General features: G+C 38.0%; 1 protein-coding gene across 4 annotated transcripts in view; it reads left to right on the forward strand.

The window, feature by feature from the left end:
- Window positions 1-21,627, forward strand: part of SERGEF (secretion regulating guanine nucleotide exchange factor) — a 77,465-nt gene that overhangs the window by 774 nt on the left and 55,064 nt on the right. Inside the window, exons 2-11 of one of the 4 annotated variants that reach the window (XR_005557603.1) lie at window positions 5,048-5,186; window positions 8,514-8,669; window positions 10,105-10,199; window positions 10,755-10,815; window positions 12,598-12,711; window positions 13,867-13,929; window positions 15,022-15,180; window positions 17,573-17,655; window positions 19,552-19,602; window positions 20,286-20,465. Coding sequence is in view for 3 of the 4 variants with exons in the window: in XM_039350810.1 (XP_039206744.1) it covers window positions 5,048-5,186; window positions 8,514-8,669; window positions 10,105-10,199; window positions 10,755-10,815; window positions 12,598-12,711; window positions 13,867-13,929; window positions 15,022-15,180; window positions 17,573-17,655; window positions 19,552-19,584 (903 nt within the window). In the remaining variant the exon portion in view is untranslated. Of the gene's footprint in view, window positions 1-5,047; window positions 5,187-8,513; window positions 8,670-10,104; window positions 10,200-10,754; window positions 10,816-12,597; window positions 12,712-13,866; window positions 13,930-15,021; window positions 15,181-17,572; window positions 17,656-19,551; window positions 19,603-20,285; window positions 20,815-21,627 lie in introns of those variants that run through there. The other 3 variants (XM_039350810.1, XM_039350807.1, XM_039350809.1) reach the window with 3 other exon arrangements.

Genomic DNA, 21,627 nt, shown 5'->3' on the forward strand with positions numbered 1-21,627 from the left:
GTCATCACGCAGCAAGACGGTGGTGGTGATTAGTATTTTTACACCCCCCGCCTCCAATTCCCTTTCACCCATCAGTGAAACTAGCAGGATCTTGTTAAAATTATATCTTCGGAAGAATTAGCTGTCGATTAGCTCTGGCTGGGGTTGAAACTAGGCGGGAAACACCTGCGGCTATTAATAATTTACCCGACAGGCAAGCAAGCAAAGAAGCGCTTCTTGTCACGCCTAATTCCTTTGTGGATCCAGACACCCATCATATCGCAGTCCGAATTAACAAGCCTTTTAACGTCTCCGCTATCGGGCGCTTTCGAAAGGAGCTGAGCTCCATTCACAACGCGTTCAGCAGCGCTGCTCGGAAAATTGAATTGTTCGTATAGTTGCAATGGCAGCAGTTTAAGAGCGTCGCCGAAGAGTTTTATCTGGCCTTCAAATTCTTTCATACGCTTAAAAGGAAAGTTAAAAGTCTCTGTTAAGACTTTTCCCTCATTGGGGGAGAAAGTCTGGATATTCCAGTCTTGCCGTGAGTGGAACTTTGGCATTTGCTGCTCCCTGGTGGCCAGTGGTTCTTACTTGGTTAGCCGGTTAGTCGTGGCTGCTTTGTGAGGAGCGTTACAGAAAACAGCATAAAATCTTTGGTCCCTGTAAATTAATGAGCACCCAGTAGGATAAAAACCTGTAAGTCAAGAGGCACAATTAAATTTGATAAACTTAATTCTGAATCAATGCTAACTTATTAGTTTCATGTTGGAACTCCTCTGTTGGAATTTGCTGCATCTAGGATTAGCCACCTAATAGCTGAATATTCTAGCAATGTAAAAATACAGGTAGTCCTCCATTTACAATAGTTCATTTAGTAACTGTTCAAAGTTATAACAGCACTGAAAAAAGTGACTTGACTGTTTTTCACACTTAACGACCATTGCAGTATGATCACATGATCAAAATTCAGACACTTGGCAACTGACTCATATTTATAGCAGTTGCAGTGTCTCTGGGTCATGTGATCACAATTTGTGACCTTCTGACAAGCAAAGTCAATGGGGCAGCTAGATTCACTTAACCCTGTTACTAATTTAACAACTCCAGTGATTCACTTAACAACTACGGCAAGAAAGGTTGTATAATGGGGCAAAACTCAGTTAACAAATTCCTCAGTTAACAACAGAAAATTTGGGTTCAACCATGGTCTAAGTCGAAGACTACCTGTATTGAATCAGAATCAGCTGGTAGGGACCTTGGAGGTCTTCTAGTCCAACCCCCTGCTCAAGCAGGAGACCCTATACCATTTCAGACAGGTGGCTGTTCAATCTCTTCTTAAAAACCTCCAGTGACGAAGCACACACAACTTCTAAATGCAAGCTGTTCCACTGGTTAATTGTCCTCACTGTTAGGAAGTTTCTCCTTAATTCCAGGTTGCTTCTCTCCTTGATTAGTTTCCATCCATTGTTTCTTGTCTTGCCTTCTGATGCTTTGGAAAATAAGTTGATCCCTCTTCTTTATGGCAGCTCTCCAATACTGGAACACTGCTATTGGGAAAATTGTATCCATATATTCTTTTGAGCAATGACAATCTTGTTCCTTCTCTGATGCGTGAATAAAGGCATTTCTGGATGATAGCTTATATTACGGTTTGGGACTAGGAGATTATGTACACCTATGGGAGCTTTCTAGCTTCACCCAAAGAGGCATACTTTTCATGTACCATAGGAATGAGACTTCTCAGCCCACAGAGCTTGTTCTTTGGAAAAGCATCCCTCCTCTCCCCACCCCAACATTAGGCTGACTGCCAGTCTGTCAATTGTTTGGACCGACAAGGTTGTTTCAACTGGTTTTATAACCTTGTTTCACAGTAAATGAGAGGAGGTAGTTTAGTGTTGTACCTACTCTTATGGAGGATGTGGGTTCTCCATCACTAGAGATAATTAAGAAGAGTTTGAACGGCCCTCTTTCGTGGATAATTTCATTGGTTTCGCTTGCAGAGGACTAGATGTAGATAATCCTTGTATTAGTTTCCAACTCTATGACTCCATATTATAACTTAGTTGTTCAAAAAGACAAATAAAATGTTTCCAGCTGTGGTATGTGTTTGATGTTTATTCCTGTGACTAAAGTTCATGTAACTGGCCTTTTATCTCTAACCGCAGAGGGGTTTGTAAGTTGCTCAAAATCTTTGTGGATTGGAATGGTAGGTAAGCTTAAATAAATAAACTAATAACATTGGAAGAGGAGCGTGTGAAAATCTTTGATACAATGACTGATATTATATGATGGAGTTCCTGAGGAGCTGCTTATTTATATATAAAATATTCTTATAGGATTTTTTAATTTAAAATTGCTCTGAAAGTAGAAAAGTGCTAACAGGAAAGATGTATAATGTAAATGATGCAATTAACAGAAATATTGGAAAGGAGAAAGATAAAAAGCAACATTACTTTTCTTAAATTTACATTATTATAATAACCAACTTGGAAAAGGGCGTATTTCAGCTCTTAATATCTCCAGGTATGGCTGACAAATTCTCTTCTGTAATTGGCTGCTATCTAACAAAATGAAATTCAATGGTGAAAAAAGTAAGGTTCTACATTTAGGTAAGAAAAACCAAATGCACAGTATAGTATAGGTCAGTGATGGCGAACCTTTTAGAGACTGAGTGCCCAAACTGCAACCCAAAGCCCACTTATGCATTGTTGGGTGCCGGGTGGATGTGGCCCATTGGCTGGGTGTGGCCAATTGGGTGGATGTGGCCCATTGGGTGGGCGTGGCTGCGGTAGTAACAACAACTGGGTGGGACTAAAAAGTTTAGTCAATCAATTCCAACTTTGCAAGTTTTTTTTTCCCACGAGAAGTTGAAATTGACTGATTGAACCTTTTATTTTTTTGCACACGGCAGTGGAGGTCTAAAGTGAAAAGGTTTTATAAAACGCAGATGAAGGCCTAGGACTGGGGCAATGGCACGCATGCCCACAGAGAGCGCTCTGAGTGTCGCCTCTGGCACCCGTGCCATCGGTTCGCTTCCACTGATATAGGTAGTATCTTGCTCAATAATAGCAACTGTGAGAGGGATCTCAGAGTCCTAGTGGACAATCACTTAAATATGAGCCAGCAGTGTGCTGCAGCTGCCAAAAAAGCCAACACAGTGCTAGGCTGCATTATCAGAGGGATAGAATCAAGATCACATGAAGTGTTAATACCACTTTACAATGCCTTGGTAAGGACACACTTGGAATACTGCATCTAGTTTTGGTCACCACGATGTAAAAAAGATGTTGAGACTCTAGAAAGTACAGAGAAGAGTAACAAAGATAATTAGAGGACTGGAGGCTAAAACATATAAGGAACGGTTGCTGGAATTGGGTATGTCTAATTTAAAGAAGAGAAGGACAAAGGGGGACATGATAGCAGTGTTCCAATATCTCAGGGGCTGCCACAAAGAAGAGGGAGTCAAGCTATTCTCCAAAGCACCTGAAGGCAAGACGAGAAGCAATGGATGGAAACTAACCAAAGAGAGAAGCAACCTAGAACTAAGGAGAAATTTCCTGACAGTTAGAACAATTAATCAGTGGAACAACCTGTCTCCAGAAGCTGTGAATGCTCCAACACTGGAAGTTTTTAAGAAGAGACTGGACAGCCATTTGTCTGAAATGGTATAGAGTTTTCTGCCCAAGCAGGGGGTTGGACTAGATGACATCCAAGGTCCCTTCCAACTTTTATTATGGATCATCGCACAGTCAGCCAGATGTTCAGACTGGATTTGGCATTTTGTCTACCTATCGAGTCCTTACCCAGGACCTGGGATAGGCAGATGTGGATGTTTGATGGTATTACAGATATCGTCGCAGGATGGAAGCAGTTCCTAATAAGGCTGCCTTTTGCAATTGACTATAGCGAATTTGTCAATGCCAATGGTGTTCAAGTGGTGCTCCAGTTGTTTTGGGATTGCACCCAAGGAGCCTATGACTATTGGTACTACCCTTGCTTGCTTTTGCCACAGTCTTTCTATTTCTATTTGTAGGTCTTTGTATTTTGTTATCTTCTCCAGTTCTTTCTCTTCTATTCTGCTGTCTCCAGGCACTGTCACGTCCACTATCCAGACTTTTTTGTCTTTCTTATCGACAATTGTTAAGTCTGGGGTGTTATTATTATTATTGTTGTTGTTGTTATTATTTCAGACTTCTTCTGTAAGAGTCCTGATAAATATATAGTTAGCCTTTTTCTAAATTCCTTGGTGCCATCTGCTGTTTTGTAATCTAAGTATAATAGTCCTCTCTGCTGCCAGGCATTGTTGACAAAATTGAACTCAGTGTAAGGTTTGCCAATTTCTAGTATGTATGTTTTAAAAGATTATCTTTTCAATAATAAACTAGTAAATGTAAAACTTCAATAAAGAGCTGTGTGTGTGATGGGTACAATGTTGTGTTCAATATCTATAGGCTTTCGTTTGAACTCTCAACTGGCAAAGATGATCTCTAAATGACCATGAATTGACAGATTGTCCGGAAAGGGCTATTACAAACAATTACGAGTAATTCCTAAAAACACCATAACTATAGTTCAATGTATGATGTATTTGTCTATAACTGTGGTGGTGAACCTATGGCACGAGTGCCACAGGTGGCACACAGAGCCCTCTCTTGGGCACGTGCACCGTCACCCCAGTCCTAGGCCTTCAGCTGGGTTTTATAAAACCTTTTCGCTTTAGTCTTCAATCAATCAATCAATTTCAGGTTCAATCAATCAATCAATTTCAGCTTCTCGGGAAAAAAAAAAGATCTCACAAAGTTGGAATTGATTGAACTTTTTAGTCCCACCCAGTCTAGCGTTACCACCGCAGCCACACTCAGCCAATTGGCCACACCCAGCCAATGGGCTATGCCCACCCGGCACCCGACGATACATAAGTGGGTTTTGGGTTTCAGTTTGGGCACTCAGTCTATAAAAGATTTGCCCTCACTGGTCTGTAAGATACAAATAGATAGTATCTTGGGTATCTCTGAATTAATCAAAGTTTAAATAAGTCTATTTCGTCCCCTCCCTTACTTTTTTTCAGGGAGCAAACAGTTATGGACAACTTGGCCTTGGTCATAAAAATGATCTGCTGCTGCCGAAGGCTGTGAAGTCATTTATCTTTAATCAGAATTGTATCAAAAGCATTACTGGTGGTGGAGGTCATTCTGCTATTCTTACCGGTAAAAATCTTAACTATAATATTTCCTTATGTACTGTGAAGTTTAGCTCTGGGCAGATTGTAGATCCTTCCTGCATGATCAGTCACAACCCTTAGCTACATTTCTGTTTTTGTATGATGTTTATGGATCCTAGATTTCCCCCTATATACATAATATAACAAACTGAAATATATATGCTGTTGTATGGAGAAAAGGAAGTTAAAGCTATGATGCTGCTCCATATTGCTATCTTCAACATTTTTTATCAAGCCCTTCAAAGAAAATCAAACTCGGGAAACAGGAACCCCTTGGCTTGGAAAGATCTTTATTTCAAATAGTAATGTGGCCAAATCTTAAAAGTCTGTCAAAACAATTCTCCAGTTCAACTTATACCTAGCATAATTAAGATGGAATTAGCTTGAGTCTCTTTCGGGCATTACCTCCACCTCCAATGGAGTCTGTAATCTTCTGAAATATCCCTGTTACTTCCTATAAAAGGCTTCATCCTCCATGTTCCTAGGGTTTGTTAGATATTGTGTCACACTTGTCATCATCTTTAACCCATTCTTCCTCAAGGAGTCACACCATGCTGAACAAGATAGTAAAAATTTGAACATAGCAATTACAGAACAATAAATGATAACACTACTTTTCCTAAAACAAAACAATAAAAATAGAAAGAATCCAAGCTGAGATCACTTCATTTCGAAGAGGCAGTACAAAAGCAGTTTTGTCCTAAAGCAGATGTTATTCTGCAAATGAACAGGCACGATTTTCAGAAAAACAGCTCCAATAAATTCTCTTCAGGAGATGTGCTGCCACTAAGAAGCCAGCTTCTCAGTTACTCATATAGGTTGAGTGATATTGGTCTTTTTTAAGCACTTGATCCTATACCATTTAGCACTATGTACTTCTACAAGCTTATTAAATTGGGCCTGGTATATCACAGCAACCAGCTAGTATATTTGTTTCCATTTTGTTGCTTCACTTAATAATCAGGCAACTGAATTTTATACCAGCTGTGACTTCTGGATGAGAAAGCTACATTGACATATTGCTATAATCCAGTTGTAGATTATTAGGACTAGGGATGCTGAACCTAAGTTATCTGAGACTAGACTGCTTGAATCCATGTAGATTTGTAGCAGGACATAAGGCTTCCTTGCCATGGAGGCCAACTGTTCTTCAAGAATCAGCCTGGAAACCGAGAGAGCCCCCAGACTGTATATCTCTTCTGAGGGGTATATTTCCCTTTTCTAGAACAGGACACCTTTCCAGGTTCCAGGCTTGAGAACTCCTTTTCCATAGTATCTCCATTTTATCTGGATTTCATTTCAGTATACAGTATACATAGTATTGGTCATTATCCAATTCATCACCGTCTCCAGTCAACTGTCAAATATTTGCACACCTCTCTTATATAGATCTCTGGATAACTATTTTCAAGAAGAATAGAACCAGGAGACATCACAATGCAAGGGCCATGAGATGAAATAAAATCTCCCCATTGTAATTAGCCAATGCAAGTCTTACAAATAGAAATGGAGTCACTGTGTAATGCAGAACCTCCAATTCCTGATCCACTGAAGCACTCCAGCAATATTCTGGGATTAATACTAGTAGAGGCCATTGAGAGATCCCCCCCAAAATTCCACATGGTAGCTCTCCCCTATGTCTCTATTGGTAATCAAGGTTTATTGAAGGCTTGAGTGATATCTAAACATGAAGCCGGTCTCAATAGAATTAGATTTTAAATACTTTTGATAAGTTTTTGAACTGAGGAGAAATACAGCTTAGGGAATTTAGAAAAAAAGCATGCATCCAGAATTGGATTGTGGTAGATATTATTGTTTCAGTGTTCTTAAATGGGAAATTTTATGCCAATGTTAGATGGGGCTAAAGAATATTTTAAAAACGAACCAACAACATGCAATTACTTAAGAAATGATGATATGACTTCTCATTAATTATACCCTTAAAGAATCCATTTAGTAAGTACCTTAATGCTCCTACAATTGTTCTAGAATAATTGACATAACAATCTAAAGAAGATGGTAACCTGAGAAAACTATGATAAAGAATGTGTATATTTAATGTTACATGTGTTAACAGCAGTGAGAATTACATTTGCACAGCATTGGAAAAATGAAGAAATACCAACTGAAGAAGAGATAATTAAGAAAATTTTGGACTGTGTGGAAATGGACAGGCTTACATTGAAAATGAAAGAGAAAGAAGATACAGAATACTTTCAAACATGGGATGTATTTTATCAATGGCTAGAAAAACGGATTAGAGAGTAGGAATTTAAGATGCATTATTATGTTAAATATGTGGACCCAGATAACACATTGTTTACTAAGCACTAAAGATTTGTACTGTAATTATAAAAAATTAGTAACATATTAAAAAAAAACAATCTAAAGAAGATGGTGATGCAAATGATCACTGATTCAGTGATTTAAATCATAAGCTATTCCAGTGAGTTCAATAATAAACACATTTGGGTTAAATCTGTATAGAAGTTAATTGAAGATTAGTTGCATAGGTATCTGTTTGAAGCTGGGATGATGTCAAATGATTTATTTATTTATTTATGAGACATATATACCACTTTAAGTGCAAGCACTCTCTAAGCGGTGTACACCAGTAAGCAATGTATATATATATATTTACATTGCCCCCAACAATCTGGGTCCTCATTTTACCTACCTCGGAAGGATGGAAGGCTGAGTCAACTTTGAGCCGGTGAGATTTGAACCGCTGACCTGCTGAACACAGTCAGCTAAAGTGGCCTGCAGTACTGCACTCTAACTGTTATGCCACCTCGGCTCTATATTATGTTATTATGTTTCTCATGACACCATTTCCATCATAATGAATTTGATGTCACATGCCCTACCATTTGCCATTTTTCCGCAAAATCCATAATCAGAATGTGTTCATTTAATCTCTTATAGTTTATCTGCATAGGCGCGACAAGACCTATGAATGTCACATGCATTTTCATCGCAGAGCCTGCATGCTTTAATTTGTAGGATAAAACATCCAAGTTGGGAATTCAGATAGCTATCTTAGAGCTATCAAGTAGATTTTGTGTTTATATATCTGTATGTATGTATATGTACTTTGAGTAGTTTCTGGTTAGGTATTCTGATTGAGACTGGGAATCCAACAATACCTGAAAGCCACAAATGCAATATTTTGTTACAGGGGAAAACAGCACTGAGAATTGTTATTACGAAAGTAGTTCCTAAATAACAATTGCTGGCATAATATGGTTAAATCTATTGAGTTATATGGTCCATTGGCTATAGATAAGTCTGATGCTATTTGTTTATTTCACAGATACTGGAGAGATCTTTTTCTGTGGCCAGAATAAAGATGGACAGTTGGGACTTGGTCATACTGAGGATGTGACGCATTTTACCTTATGTTCTTCTCTTTGTGGCTGTCCTATCGTGCAAGTTGCCTGTGGCTGGGATTTTACAATTGTACTTGCTGGTAAATCTGTCGTAATTTATTGGACTTATATGCCACCCAACTCTCAATGATTCTGGGCGGCTCACAACAATCAAACAAAGAATTTCAATAAAATAGTTACATGTAAACTATAAAGCTGGCAAACATGATGAAGTGATGGGTCTCACTGTCCCTGGGCAAAGGCTTGGATGAATATTGAAGCAAATCATTGCGTATAGTGAAAGCCTTGGATCCTGTGTGTGCCTCCAAGAGGTTCCAAGATCTTCAGAATTGTGTATTGTGTATAAAAATTTAAAAATTAGCTATTATTGAATGTTTGGAAATGGGACCATTTTCAACTGAATTAAGCACAATAATTAAGAAAACGAGTTATGCAGAAAGACTTTGGTACTCACTGTGTGGCCAGTGCTTATAGAACTGCACAACATAACAATGAAGTTCTAAAATAAAGCTAAATTAGTATTAAAAGTCCCATTCGGTTACTTCCAATGAGATATAGATGTAATTAATATTTATTGAATTATATTGGCTTTTTAAAATAACAATGATTAGGCTAGACAAAATATGGTGAGTTGTTCTTAGAATAGCACAAAGTTAAAGAACAGTTCTGTCTTTACCTTCATTCATTCATTCATTCATTCACTTGCCAATGACTCTGGGTGACTTGCAGAAGGTTAAAATGTGTTTACCTTTTCCTTATAAACATAAATCTCTGAAACTACTCTGCAGCTAGGAAACTTCCTTTCAGTTCTGGTTTTCAGCTGTTTTGGTGGCTCTGTTTTTTATATGGTTCCTTTAACTCCAGTTTTTATTTCACCCTTGTTCATTCTTTTGTCTCCTATAATTTATCCCTTTAATGTTCTAAAGTTCTTACACTGCATTTAAATCACGCAAGAAATAAGTAGTGAATATACAGGTAGCCCTTGCTTAACAACCTGTTTTACAACCATTTGAAGTTACAATGGCCATGGAATGGATGCTTTACAAGCACCTCCAGATGTTATAAATGGTTACGCCAGCACCTGTGGTCATATGACATATCCGTTGCAGCCTTCCATGGTCATGTGACTGTGATTCTGCCCGTTTCTGGCAAAAACAACAACACCCATTCAAATGAATAGCTTTATTTGGTGACCATAGTATTTGCTTAATGACTGCTGTGTTCTCTTAATGATCATTGCAAAAAAGGCAGGAAATTTAAGTCAGGTCTTGTGGGTGCCTCAACTTATTACTGTAATAGTTTATGACCTGATTCCAAGTTCAATTATAGTTGTAAGTCAAGGACTACCAGTAGAGGTCATGAGGTTCAAGGAATGTCTATGATTACATGAATTGGAATCAATCATAGAACTAGGCAAATAATAAGTATTGCCTGGCATATTGCACTGAAAATTCATAATACCTTTGACTTGAGGTAGACAATAAAAGTGTTCAAAAGTGCTGCTCTGTCTTTCAGGAAATGGCCAAGTATTCTCCTGTGGATCTAATTCCTTTGGACAATTGGGAATTCCTGATATTTCAGGCAGATGCGCTATTCCTGCAATGATTAAGGTAAGAGATCTGTTATGTCCAGGGCCTGCTGAATGACTCAGCAGGCTCAGGAGGCTGCAGAAGGCCCGGGTAGACCATGTGATTGCTCGGGACCAGACAGGCTATCTCCAGCCTTGTGAGCATGTGCAAGGTGGGAGACTATCCTTACATTGATAGGCTGATGCTGTCCCTGCAAGGAAAGTATAAAAGAGCCAGCGCCATTTTGTTTGCTGTTCTGTTTGTGATCTCAATAAAGAAGTTGTGTTTTGTTACTCCTGCCTTGCTTCGATGTCTCTGATTCTAAAACAGAACAAGGTCTTTGGTGCTTTTCCCACCAAAGCTTGTTAATCACCCCATCAGAGAGAAGAAAAAAAGCAGTTTTGTAAAAATGAAATCCTTTGTTTTAGAAGTTGCCGCAAATTTTTGCTGTAGGTTTTGAGGATATTGTACCATGTCTTCATGCTTCCTGTTTGTAAAGCCATTTGAAAAATCAAGTATCTAATTCAATAGGATTACTATCTTTTATGATATACATTTCCTTAAAAGCCTCTCCCAATCCTCTCACTTCTCTCATAGTCTTTACAGGATAAAGTAATAAATGTTGCTGCTGGACTCAGGCATGCTGTTGCTGTGATTGGTGAGTTACACCTTTACGGTGAAATTAACAACAATAAAGATATAATACTGTGCCCGATCAGAAGAGTTTAATTTTGCAGCTGAAATTGCTCTGTGAATTTGCTAGAAAAGACATGAAGTATTTAAGAAATAATTCATTGATTCAATATTCAGTGACAGGCTAATATAAATCAGGTATTTTATGGAATATATTTTGTGATGATTATTTAACTTTCACGGATCACTTAATCAAAGTGGTTTGGAAGACTTTTAAAAAGAATTTATAATTAGGATAATTTTGGTCTTTTACCTTCAGCCATTTGACCCATATAAATTGCTTAATAACTTTCATTCAATAAAGCCCTGGAAATCAATATTATATTGTTTCTTCTGGCATTAACTGGGATGGTATGGAACTCATTCTAAAAATAGGTGCACAAAGTGCCTCTCACTGGTTGAAGGTGTAGCATATTAGGGATCTTGAAAATATTACAGGTAATCCCTGGGTTACAATCCTAATTGGGATATGAATGTATGTTATGCAGTGAAGTAGTTATTGAGTGAAACATCACACACTTAGCAACAGTAGTTCAGGCAGTTCTGATTGTGGTGGTTAGGTGACCTGCCAGCTTTCCCAGTGACTGCTTACCAGAAACCAGCAGAGAAAGTTTCCGATCACACCCCTATTCTCGGACAGCTTTCCACCCTGATCAAAGCTATTCCCGTCTTGGTTCTTCCCAGCCCTGAGCCTTGATTTTTCACAGGCAAGGGATGCTTTCAAGGGATCACCGAGCCAGAAGAGGCTAACTTGATTTTATTGGTCTGAATGAATTGTATCTGCTTCAGCATCCCCACTGCCTATTTCCCACAACTCATTTGACCATGGTGGCGCAGTGGTTAGAATGCAGTACTGCAGGCTACTTCTGCTGACTGCCAGCTGCCAGCAGTTCATGAATTCTATTCTCACTGTCTCAAGGTTGACTCAGCTTCCTATCTTCCAAGATTGGTAAAATGAGGACCCAGATTGTTGGGAGCAATATTCTGACTGTAAAATGCTTAGAGAGGGCTGTAAAGCACTGTAAAGCAGTATATAAGTCTAAGTGCTATTGCTATTTGTCGTTTTGCCTGCCCTGTATAGCATGGCTGAGAGGAAGACATTGCTGTATTCTGCTGTTGGCTTTCCTCTGCCACCATGACCTTCAGTGGACTTTCCTCCCTGTTTCTTCCTCCGTACTATTATTGTCTTCTTTTTCCTCGACATTGTCTTACCTCCCCTGCACTGGGCTTGCTGACACTGGCAAGCTCCAAGGCCTATGGTGTCTTTGCTGGGATCAGAGATGGCAGTGAGGGGTGGAGCAGTAGCAAGGGGCAGGGGAAGGCCCACCACTGTCATGGGGCCTGAGGCTGACTGACGTTGATGAACCCAGCACAGGGGAAGCGAGGTGAATGCTGAAGAAAAGGAGGAATAGAATAGAATAGAATAGAGCTGGAAGGGACCTTGGAGGTCTTCTAGTCTTCTAGTTCTTCTAGGAAGAAAAAGAAGATGGCAGCATTGAGGAGAACAAGGAAGAAGGTCCATTGGGGACGGCGGTGGCAGTAGGAAGGTGGTGGTGGAATATAGCAGTGCTGAACATATGATCGTAACCCAGGGACTGTGTGTACAACTAAATTATGTTTTACATTTTATGTGCTAAATGCGAACTGTTAAGCTGCTATCAGTAAGACACACTGATGTATTTCATCAAGCTTTTATCAGGGGAATTGTTTTTAATCTTGACAATTTATTTTCCTTTTGTGTGAGCAGAAAATGGTTCTGTATTTCAATGGGGAATTGGTATGGCATCTCAAGCAAAGCGAATGTGCCAAGAAAAAAATATTCCTTCCTTCTTGAGGGCAAAGGAACCTTGCAAAGTACCAGGTTTGTTTTTGTTTAAAGCTATACATGGTATTGATGCATGTTTGGGGCTTTTGTGCACATATACCGCCCAGAGCCATTTTGCAGAGTGAGATGGGCAGGATATAAATTTTTCAAAGCATATTAATATTTTCAAAGATAGTAATTGCCTTTTTAACAGCTGCATCATGATAGTGGCTCACATTTAACTTATAGCTGACAAAGATACCTAGGACTCATTTTTCTCTATTAAGGAGAGCAACACTTTAGACCAGCGGTTCTCAACCTGTGGGTCGTGACCCCATTTGGGGTCGAACGACCATTTCACGGAGTCGCCAAACAACGCGATCCGCCATTTTTTTCTCAGCTGGCGGCACCACGCATGTGCGCCGTGCCGCGCATGTGTGCCATGCATGGGGCTGCACATGGGGGTGCCCCCCGCACATGTGCACCGTGCATGGGGCCATGCATAAGGGAGCCGCCGCATATGTGTGCCGCACATGGGGCTGGGCCACACATGTGCGCCACGCATGGGGCGCCGCCACACATGCGTGCCGCACATGGCGCCACCGCGCACACGGCGCGCATGGCGCCACCGCACACATGCCGCGCATGGGGCGCTGCCGCGCATGCGTGGCGCCCCGCGCGTGCACAGCGCATCCTTATGACCGGGGTTGCCGGTATAAAAAGGTTGAGAACCACTGCTTTAGACAGAGGTTCATATTTTGTCTCATATTGTGTTCTACATGATCTAAGGCTTTGTTTTTCCTATAGGAAACCTGAGAATCTAGGCATTATAGTTCAAGGAAAGACATTCTCAAACCTCATTATTGCTATTCATTTTATTTTCAATAGTTTTCATAATAGCAACGTTTATTTAGTTCAAACTCCTGTAGCAACTCAGGCTACCTAAGCCAAGTTGTGGTTCTTGAAAATTAATTTCATTTGTAAATCTGTATGCTTGCATTTTTAAAGAATATTCAGCCATATCAAAGTGACCCTTGATCTATTAAAATTTATTTGCAGTGTAGTAACCCAACATGACCTGTACAGCAATGATTTCTATATATCTGACACTTTTTATTTTTTAGCTTTAGTTTTGTTTGTGACATTCCGCAACACAAAAAACCTCTGTGAAAGGAATTTTCTCTCTTTAACTCATGACATAACCTCTCCTAGGTTTTGAAAATGTCAAAGTGAGGAGTGTAGCTTCTGGCTCACATCATGTTGTGTCACTCACTGGTATGTTTCCTTGTCTGCACCTATTCCTTTGGCTTGGCTTAACCATACAAAACATTCTGTTTCTGATATTAGTTCAAGTTTCCTTAGGAGTGTCTGAATGTATGATTTATGTGTTTCAGTTTTCAAAGCAGCTATTTCCTTCTCCCACTTTGAAACACTAGCTCAAATGTCCTTCATATGGTTTTTGTGACTTTGACTTGTGGATTTATGTCTGTATTTTTGTTAGCTGTTTTCATGTTTCATCCTCATAAGCAGAACTGAACCACTTAGATAAGCTTGGAATAAAATCCAAGAACTGAGAATAAATGAAATGTATTGAAAAAAAAAGTCAGGAAATTAAAGCCCAAAGAATTTTGGCAACTGCTGAGAATAAATAGATTGATGTGGTGGTTAAAAGCACTAAGTTGGAAACTGGGAGACCTTAGGTTTCTAGTTCTGCTTAGTGATGAAGCCAGCTGAGTGATTTTGGCACAGTCACTTTCTCTCAGACTTGGGAAGAAGGCTGTGGCAAAGTACTTTTGAAAAAACCCTTGCCAAGATTCCGTCAATAAAGACAAAGGGTAAACCTTGTATTTAATTTTTCTTTTCACTGTATCTAATAGGTCTTCTCAGCTCCATCTTTTGAGTGGCCTAGTTTGTTTTCATCTGTCGTTTGTTAAGATTTGTTAAGATAAATGTTTTTTTTTCTGATAATACAAAAACTTTTAGTCAGTATGTTTTTTTCCTTATGAAGAGCTGACAAAGGAATATTTATTATGCTTGCGTTGTGTGTACGTATTGTGCATTGATGTTGTCAGGGTCATGTATTTGTATGTCCTGGATGCACTTGTTTGCATGGGGATGATTTGGTTTATATATTACAAATTTTGGAGAAATTTAATTTGCAACTATGGCAACTATGGCTAATTGCATACAATGTGACTTATGCATTATTTCTTGTGCTTTGGCATTTCTGAATTGTAGCTTCTTTTTAAAGTTAAGATCTTTACTATTTGTGCATAGAGCAATGACATTTAATCACTATATCTGTGTCCTTAAGAAATAATACAGAAAATGTTTTCCTTGCTATTTTATTCTTTCTCTCTTTTTAAGATGATGGAGATTTATATGTTTGGGGAAACAATAAGCACAAGCAACTATTAAGCAAAGACTCTGTTGTTTTGGAACCTCAGAAAATTGAAGCTTACTATTTTGAGGGTGAAAAAATTAGAAGAATTTGGAGTGGTTGGACACACTTGGTGGTGCAATCAGGTATAATCTAAAAAGCTGTATCTAAAATACAACATCTATTTAATTGAAAATAATATTTGTATGGATCTTAAAAGGGATTTTAGACTAAGATGTGTGGAAGACATGGCAGGATACTGTGTCAGAAAAATGTTTGATTTTATTGTACTGATTGGTCTTCATGCTAAGCTGTAAATTAGTCTTTTGTGTTCCCTTTCTCCTCTTTCCTTCTCTGAGGTATTACAATATTATTCATCTTTGCAAAGATAATTGCAACTTTGCTTTGCTATGCAAAATAAAATATACTATATGTCCAAATATATAAAATATATTCCCTAAATTAAAATATATTCTCAGTGCTACTGTTAGAAGTTTGTAACTCAGAATGCAACAGATGCCAACATCTTAGACTACAATTTCAGACAACGATTTGATAGGAGAATAGCCATGTATATACTACTAACACTCTTCTGTCTGTATGTAACCCTAACATTTAATTAATCCAAATGGTGCATTATAAGACTTATGAGGATTTTATACTACTCTAATAGTAGGTCTGTAATTCTGTTCCTACTATGCCATCAATATCAACAGAAATGCTATTCATTGTAGCTTTCCACAGTAGCTGTTTAATTTTTGGCTTAGATACAATATATAGTTTATCTTTAAATAAGATACTATGGCTCCATTTCTTCATTAGTGAGATCATGAGTTCTGTAAGGAAAATAATAGTTTGATTGCATTGGGGCTTCAGTTTAGCAGACCAGACAAAGGTGAAATTGGCAAAAGTTTTGCAAATATCATCTATCCCATAAGTCAGGACTCATGTTAATGGATCTTTTTCTTGCTTGCTTGCATGCCTTGTTGCTTCTGAGGATTTGGGAGTGAAAGCAATAATGTGTAAAGCTCATTCTTGCAGTCTTATTAAGAGGAATTGCAGAATGTAAATCCACAACTGAAAGTCACTCTTTTTATAATTGATATTTTTGTGAGAATGGGACTAGATTCCATAATGTTGCAGAGGTAAATTAGGTTATGTAAGAATCTCATTGAGATGGTTTGACTAAAGGAAGTTCTAAATATAGCAAAAATGTGTTGAAAAAGAAAAGAGATAACAAAGTCTTAAGTCTTTAAAAGGTGAGTCATCCTGGATTCAGAATCACTGCCTTCCTTCTTATGCTGGTAGCCAATAACAGGGAGCCTTAATTAAGGGAGTTTATTTATCTTTGTGTTCTGAATAAATCCACAGATCTGTTTGTTATGCATTTTTAAAACGGGAAAATAATTCTCAGTACATTAAAGATATACACATACTTTCTTATGAAAATGGATTAAAGGAAATGAAAAAAAATGCTTACACTGTCATTTCCCCTCCCTGTCCAACTCCAGTTATACCAAAGACCTAGAGAAGGGATATACCATAGAATTATAAGCTGAGCTGGGTAGCTCCAGATAGGTCCTGTGGCAAAAAGGAAAAATGTTGTCCCACCCAGTAGGCTTTTGTTGTGGATGGGGGTCTTGCACTAAAAGCTTCTGAAAAACAGCTCTTTTCATGTGTAGTATTATAGAGGCACACTGCAATGTCTTAGAGAAGTTCTAAATGGGATTTATTTTGCTTGATGAATGTATCCTAGAAGACCTTTGTTGTTCCTGAGCAGTTTGGTTCTGTGTGAGCTGCTAGGTGAAATATGAAGAATCGGTGATCCAAGAATCGGTGGAAAGAAATGATAGATAAGTTAGTGCTGGCAAAATAACATGTGAAATCTTGGAAGACCTCATCATTTATTTTATGTCTTCTCTCCCATAAGTGGCAACAGGATGTCAGAAAATACTAGGAAGATGGTTAATGAGCAAAATGATAACTGGAGGGATGTGAGAATTTTGAAAGGATCAATCTTACATTTAGTGCTCTTTGGGTTTTTTTAGTGGAAAAACCTTTAAAAATAGTGTTGTAATAATAATAATAATGATGATGATGATAAAGTTGGAAGGGACCTTAGAGGTCATCTAGTCTAACCCCCTGCTCAGGCAGGAAACCCTATACCATTTCGGACAAATGGCTGTCCAGTTTCTTCTTAAAAACTTCCAGTGTTGGAGCATTCACCACTTCTGGAGGCAGGTTGTTCCACTGGTTAATTGTTCTAACTGTCAGGAAGTTTCTCCTTAGTTCTAGGTTGCTTCTCTCTTTGGTTAGTTTCCACCCATTGCTTCTTGTCCTGCCTTCAGGCGCTTTGGAAAATAGCTTGACTCCCTCTTCTTTGTGGCAGCCCCTGAGATATTGGAACATTGCTATCATGTTGCCCCTCTTCCTTCTCTTGATTAAACTAGACATTCCCAATTCCAGCAACCGTTCCTTATATATTTTAGCCTCCAGTCTCCTAATCATCTTTGTTGCTCTTCTCTGTACTCTTTCTAGAGTCTCAACATCTTTTTTACATCGTGGTGACCAAAACTGGATGCAGTATTCCAAGTATGGCCTTACCAAGGCATTGTAAAGAGGTATTAATACTTCATGTGATCTTGATTCTATCCCTCTGTTAATGCAGCCTAGCACTGTGTTGTCTTTTTTGGCAGCTGCAGCACACTGCTGGCTCATATTTAAATGATTGTCCACTAGGACTCCGAGATCCCTCTCACAGTTACTACTATTGAGCAAGGTACCCCTTATACTATACCTGTACATTTGGTTTTTCTTGCCTAAATGTAGAACCTTACTTTTTTCACCACTGAATTGTCTTATGGTTAAAGTTTTATTGTGTTGTCTTATGGTTAAAGTTTTAAATTAGGGAGACTTGGAGTCAAATTCTATCTAATCTAGAATTTTTATAAGCCTAAAATATAAATAACCCCTGGTGAGATAAAAAAGTAATAAATATTTTCAATACTTTTAAATAACTAGTCCATACATGAGATGGAAACCTGTCAATTTACTGGGACCGTATTACTCAATGCATCTTTGTCTTATTTATTCATTTGCTTGCTTGCTTACAGTATAGGACTTATATTGCTGTGTTTTTCATGCAACAACTTCAGTAGTTTACAACAAACCATAAACCATAGTTAAAAAGAAAGGTACCCTTTCCCTCCAGGTATCAAACCAAGTAACCATACACTCAATCCCCATCCTAGCCCAATGCTTGATAAAAGAGCCAGATCTTCATAGCTTTTTGGAAGGTTAAAAGAGGAGAGAGCCCTTTGATCTCAATGGGAGGCTGTTTCAAAGAGCTGGAGCCATCACTGAGAAGACATGGCTTTGCGGTTCCATCAGGTGGCAGTATTTTAAGGAAGGGGATTTGGTGTATACGCATCCTATCTAACATAGTAGGATAAATAAATACCTTCAGGCAAAGGTGGTTCTGCAAGTAACCTGGCCCTGGAATTTCTTGCTCTGATAGAAGATGATGTTGGAGTCAAGCATCCTTCATTTGCTGGCTGTGCTTTGTGCAATCCATTGTATAGGTTGTTGTGAAAGGATCAAATCAAAGATTTGCAGTGTGGGATATGGGGACAATGTGTAAGAGAATGGGATGTAGAGTTAAATGTATTATCAGCTTAGATTCCTTATGTTGCCACAAACAGTCCATGTCCAGCCCCCCTTTAATTCTATTGTCCATTATCTAACACCAATTTAGTGCTGACTGTTAGTTGACTAGATTCTTGGGTATAGGTTTGAATGAATATTTTGTGCTGCAACTTATACACCTCATCCTTTGTGCAAGACACAATGGTATTCATTCCTTGGTACTTCCAAATTCTTTGCTTTATTTTTTATGTTTTTGAGTCACTCAATTAAAAAAAAGAAAGAAAAGTAGTATGCCACAAAGCAATACATTAGCCTGAGGCATTATCTCTATTCCCAAAAATGCCTCTGAGCCCCATTTCTCATATGGACCAGGAGCATTTTTAGAAAATAACTGAAAAAAGAGAGGAGAGAAAGATTGACTTACAAACCCATGTGGACTTGAACATTTAGGTTTGCTGATGGTTTACATGCTGTTATAGCATGTAGTGCCTTATGATAGAAGTGCTGTCTTAGTTAGGAAGTTTATTATATTTTGAGTAACAATTCAAGTAAACTGTTATTAGGACTATTCTGTGACTAGTCTGAATCTCAGAAGTGCTGCAAACATCTTAGGCTACGTAAAATAGAGAGTATGGGGCTGTCAAGGATTTCCTGGGTTCCTTTCAAATGCATTCATTAAACATGTTTAAACTCTCTGTACTGACTTTCTAGCTGTAATTGTTAACAGCATATAACTTGTAATTCAGGTCAGTTTTGTGGAATAGTTTGTAACTAATTTATTCTTTTGGTAGGACCTTTAGAAAGAGCATGGTATTTCTATTTTAAATGTAGGCCACAAAAGGTGTAAGTGTAAATAGTTCCTTTTTTTACAGCTCTTGCCAAATACATGTGAATGTGCATTTTAGGTCAGTGGCAGAAAGAAGGTGAGATTTCTCACAGTAGTTTAATATTTTAATAAATCCTTCCTTCCTTCCTTCCTTCCTTCCTTCCTTCCTTCCTTCCTTCCTTCCTTCCTTCCTTCCTTCCTTCCTTCCTTCCATGTGATTTGCATGTGACTCTGGGCAGCATACACAATTAACAACATTTGACTCTTAAAACCAATTAAAGCAGTTTTGTACAATAAAGAAAAGGCAAGGGAAAGTGCAACTTATTTTATGACCTAATTTATTCCACAGTTCAGTGATTGTCTCTTTCTGTGCTACTACTGTTACTGCTAAAATAATAATGTCATTATCATATAATGTAACTGCTACTAAATTCCCCAAATACTTAATTGAATGCTTCACTTAACTGGCAAACTCTTACGCTGAGCAAAACTTGATTCTATTTTTTTTTTCTAGTGTCTGTTGTTCTCCCTCTGGATATCTGTGGAGGGTAGATAGATCTCACACTGTGTTGTCCTCTTTGCATAGCGATCTTATGGTGTCCTTCATCATGAATGATTCTGGGACATGTATCTCTTCAGCCACTTGTAATAGTGTAATACGATTTTTCATTCCTAGCCACTATCTTTTTTCCCTTAAGTCTTCCTTTCTAGATTCTTAAGTTATTTCAGCCCCTCCCTCCCACGACTGTCTATGAAGCCCTTTATCTGTTCTTTTTTCAGATTCAAGTTATCAACCACAATTACAGTTTGTATGACTGAGCAGTAACCCAACAGGATGGCAGTCAATATTTACCTTCTTCATTCTGTCAGAGATGTTTGGATTTAAACTGCCATCTGTCTCCATACAACATGGCTAATAAAAAGCAGCTGTAATGGTTGGAATCCAAAAGAGAGTTTCAGGTTGTCCAAATTAATTTAGGAGAATAATACTTAATTAGTATTGCATAGTAAAAGGACTAAATAATTAAATATTTTAGTATTATATATTATATATATTAGAATAATACTAAACATAGAAGAATAATAAAAGTATTATCTTTGTATAATATTTTCTCAAATATTGAACAGCACAGATAGTGAAGACTTAACATCTAGTGGCATGCGTATAGAATTTAGTATGTCTCACTCTAGTACAAAATACATCTAATGAGTGACTGAGCACAGGCAGTAATTACAGTTGGATGTTCATATGTATGTACGTCTGTATGTAAGTATGTGCTTTATAACAATAAATATGTTGTCCAAAGAATTACTTAGTGTATTGAATTTTTCTGTTTATGATCATTGCTGCTGTCTCAAATAGCTTTGTCAAATGTTAAGCTGAATAAATTAATCTTGATTGTTTTTGATACCTTCAAGGTAAAATTTGCCAATTACATGGCAAATGTTATGTTTTATGTCATCATATAAATCTTAAGTATTCAGGGTTGATAAGCTGAAGTTGTAGTGGTGAAAAAACTCAGCAGACACTGAAAACATAGAGCAGGGCTCTTCAAACTTGACCCTTTTATGACTTGTGGACTTCAATTCCCAGAATTCCTCAGCCAGGCTGGCTGAGGAATTCTGGGAGTTGAAGTCCACAAGTCATAAAAGGGCCAAGTTTGAAGAGCCCTGACATAGAGGCAAAAAGGTATCTGGTCTAATTTAGACTTTTCATGCAGTGAGTAATAAGATGCAATGTACTGATTAGGTGATACAGAAAATCAACTAAGGACAAAGTTGAAGCTGAAGTCCAACAACTTCTAAAAGAATATCAGCTATTTTGCCATGTTCAGGTATAAGAACATTCTCTGATATTTTTGGGTCTTGAATATGCAGTGAAATATGAATTGAAAAATAATTGTGTAAAATGTTTGAATTAAGATAGTATTCTGGTTGAGTTAGAGTTTAGTTAAATTTGGAAAAAGATTCTGATATTTGATTGTGACAGCTATCCTCTTGCAGGCACCATTAATATCTACTTTTAAATATTTCTACATGTCCATGGAATCTCCAGAAATATCCCTTTTACTTTGAGTTGTAGTAGGTACTTTATATAAAACTTGAAATATATAAGAATGTA

The sequence above is a fragment of the Crotalus tigris genome, unplaced genomic scaffold (genome assembly GCF_016545835.1).
Source record: "Crotalus tigris isolate CLP2741 ecotype Arizona unplaced genomic scaffold, ASM1654583v1 scf7180000018354.2857554, whole genome shotgun sequence".
Lineage (NCBI taxonomy): Eukaryota > Metazoa > Chordata > Lepidosauria > Squamata > Viperidae > Crotalus > Crotalus tigris.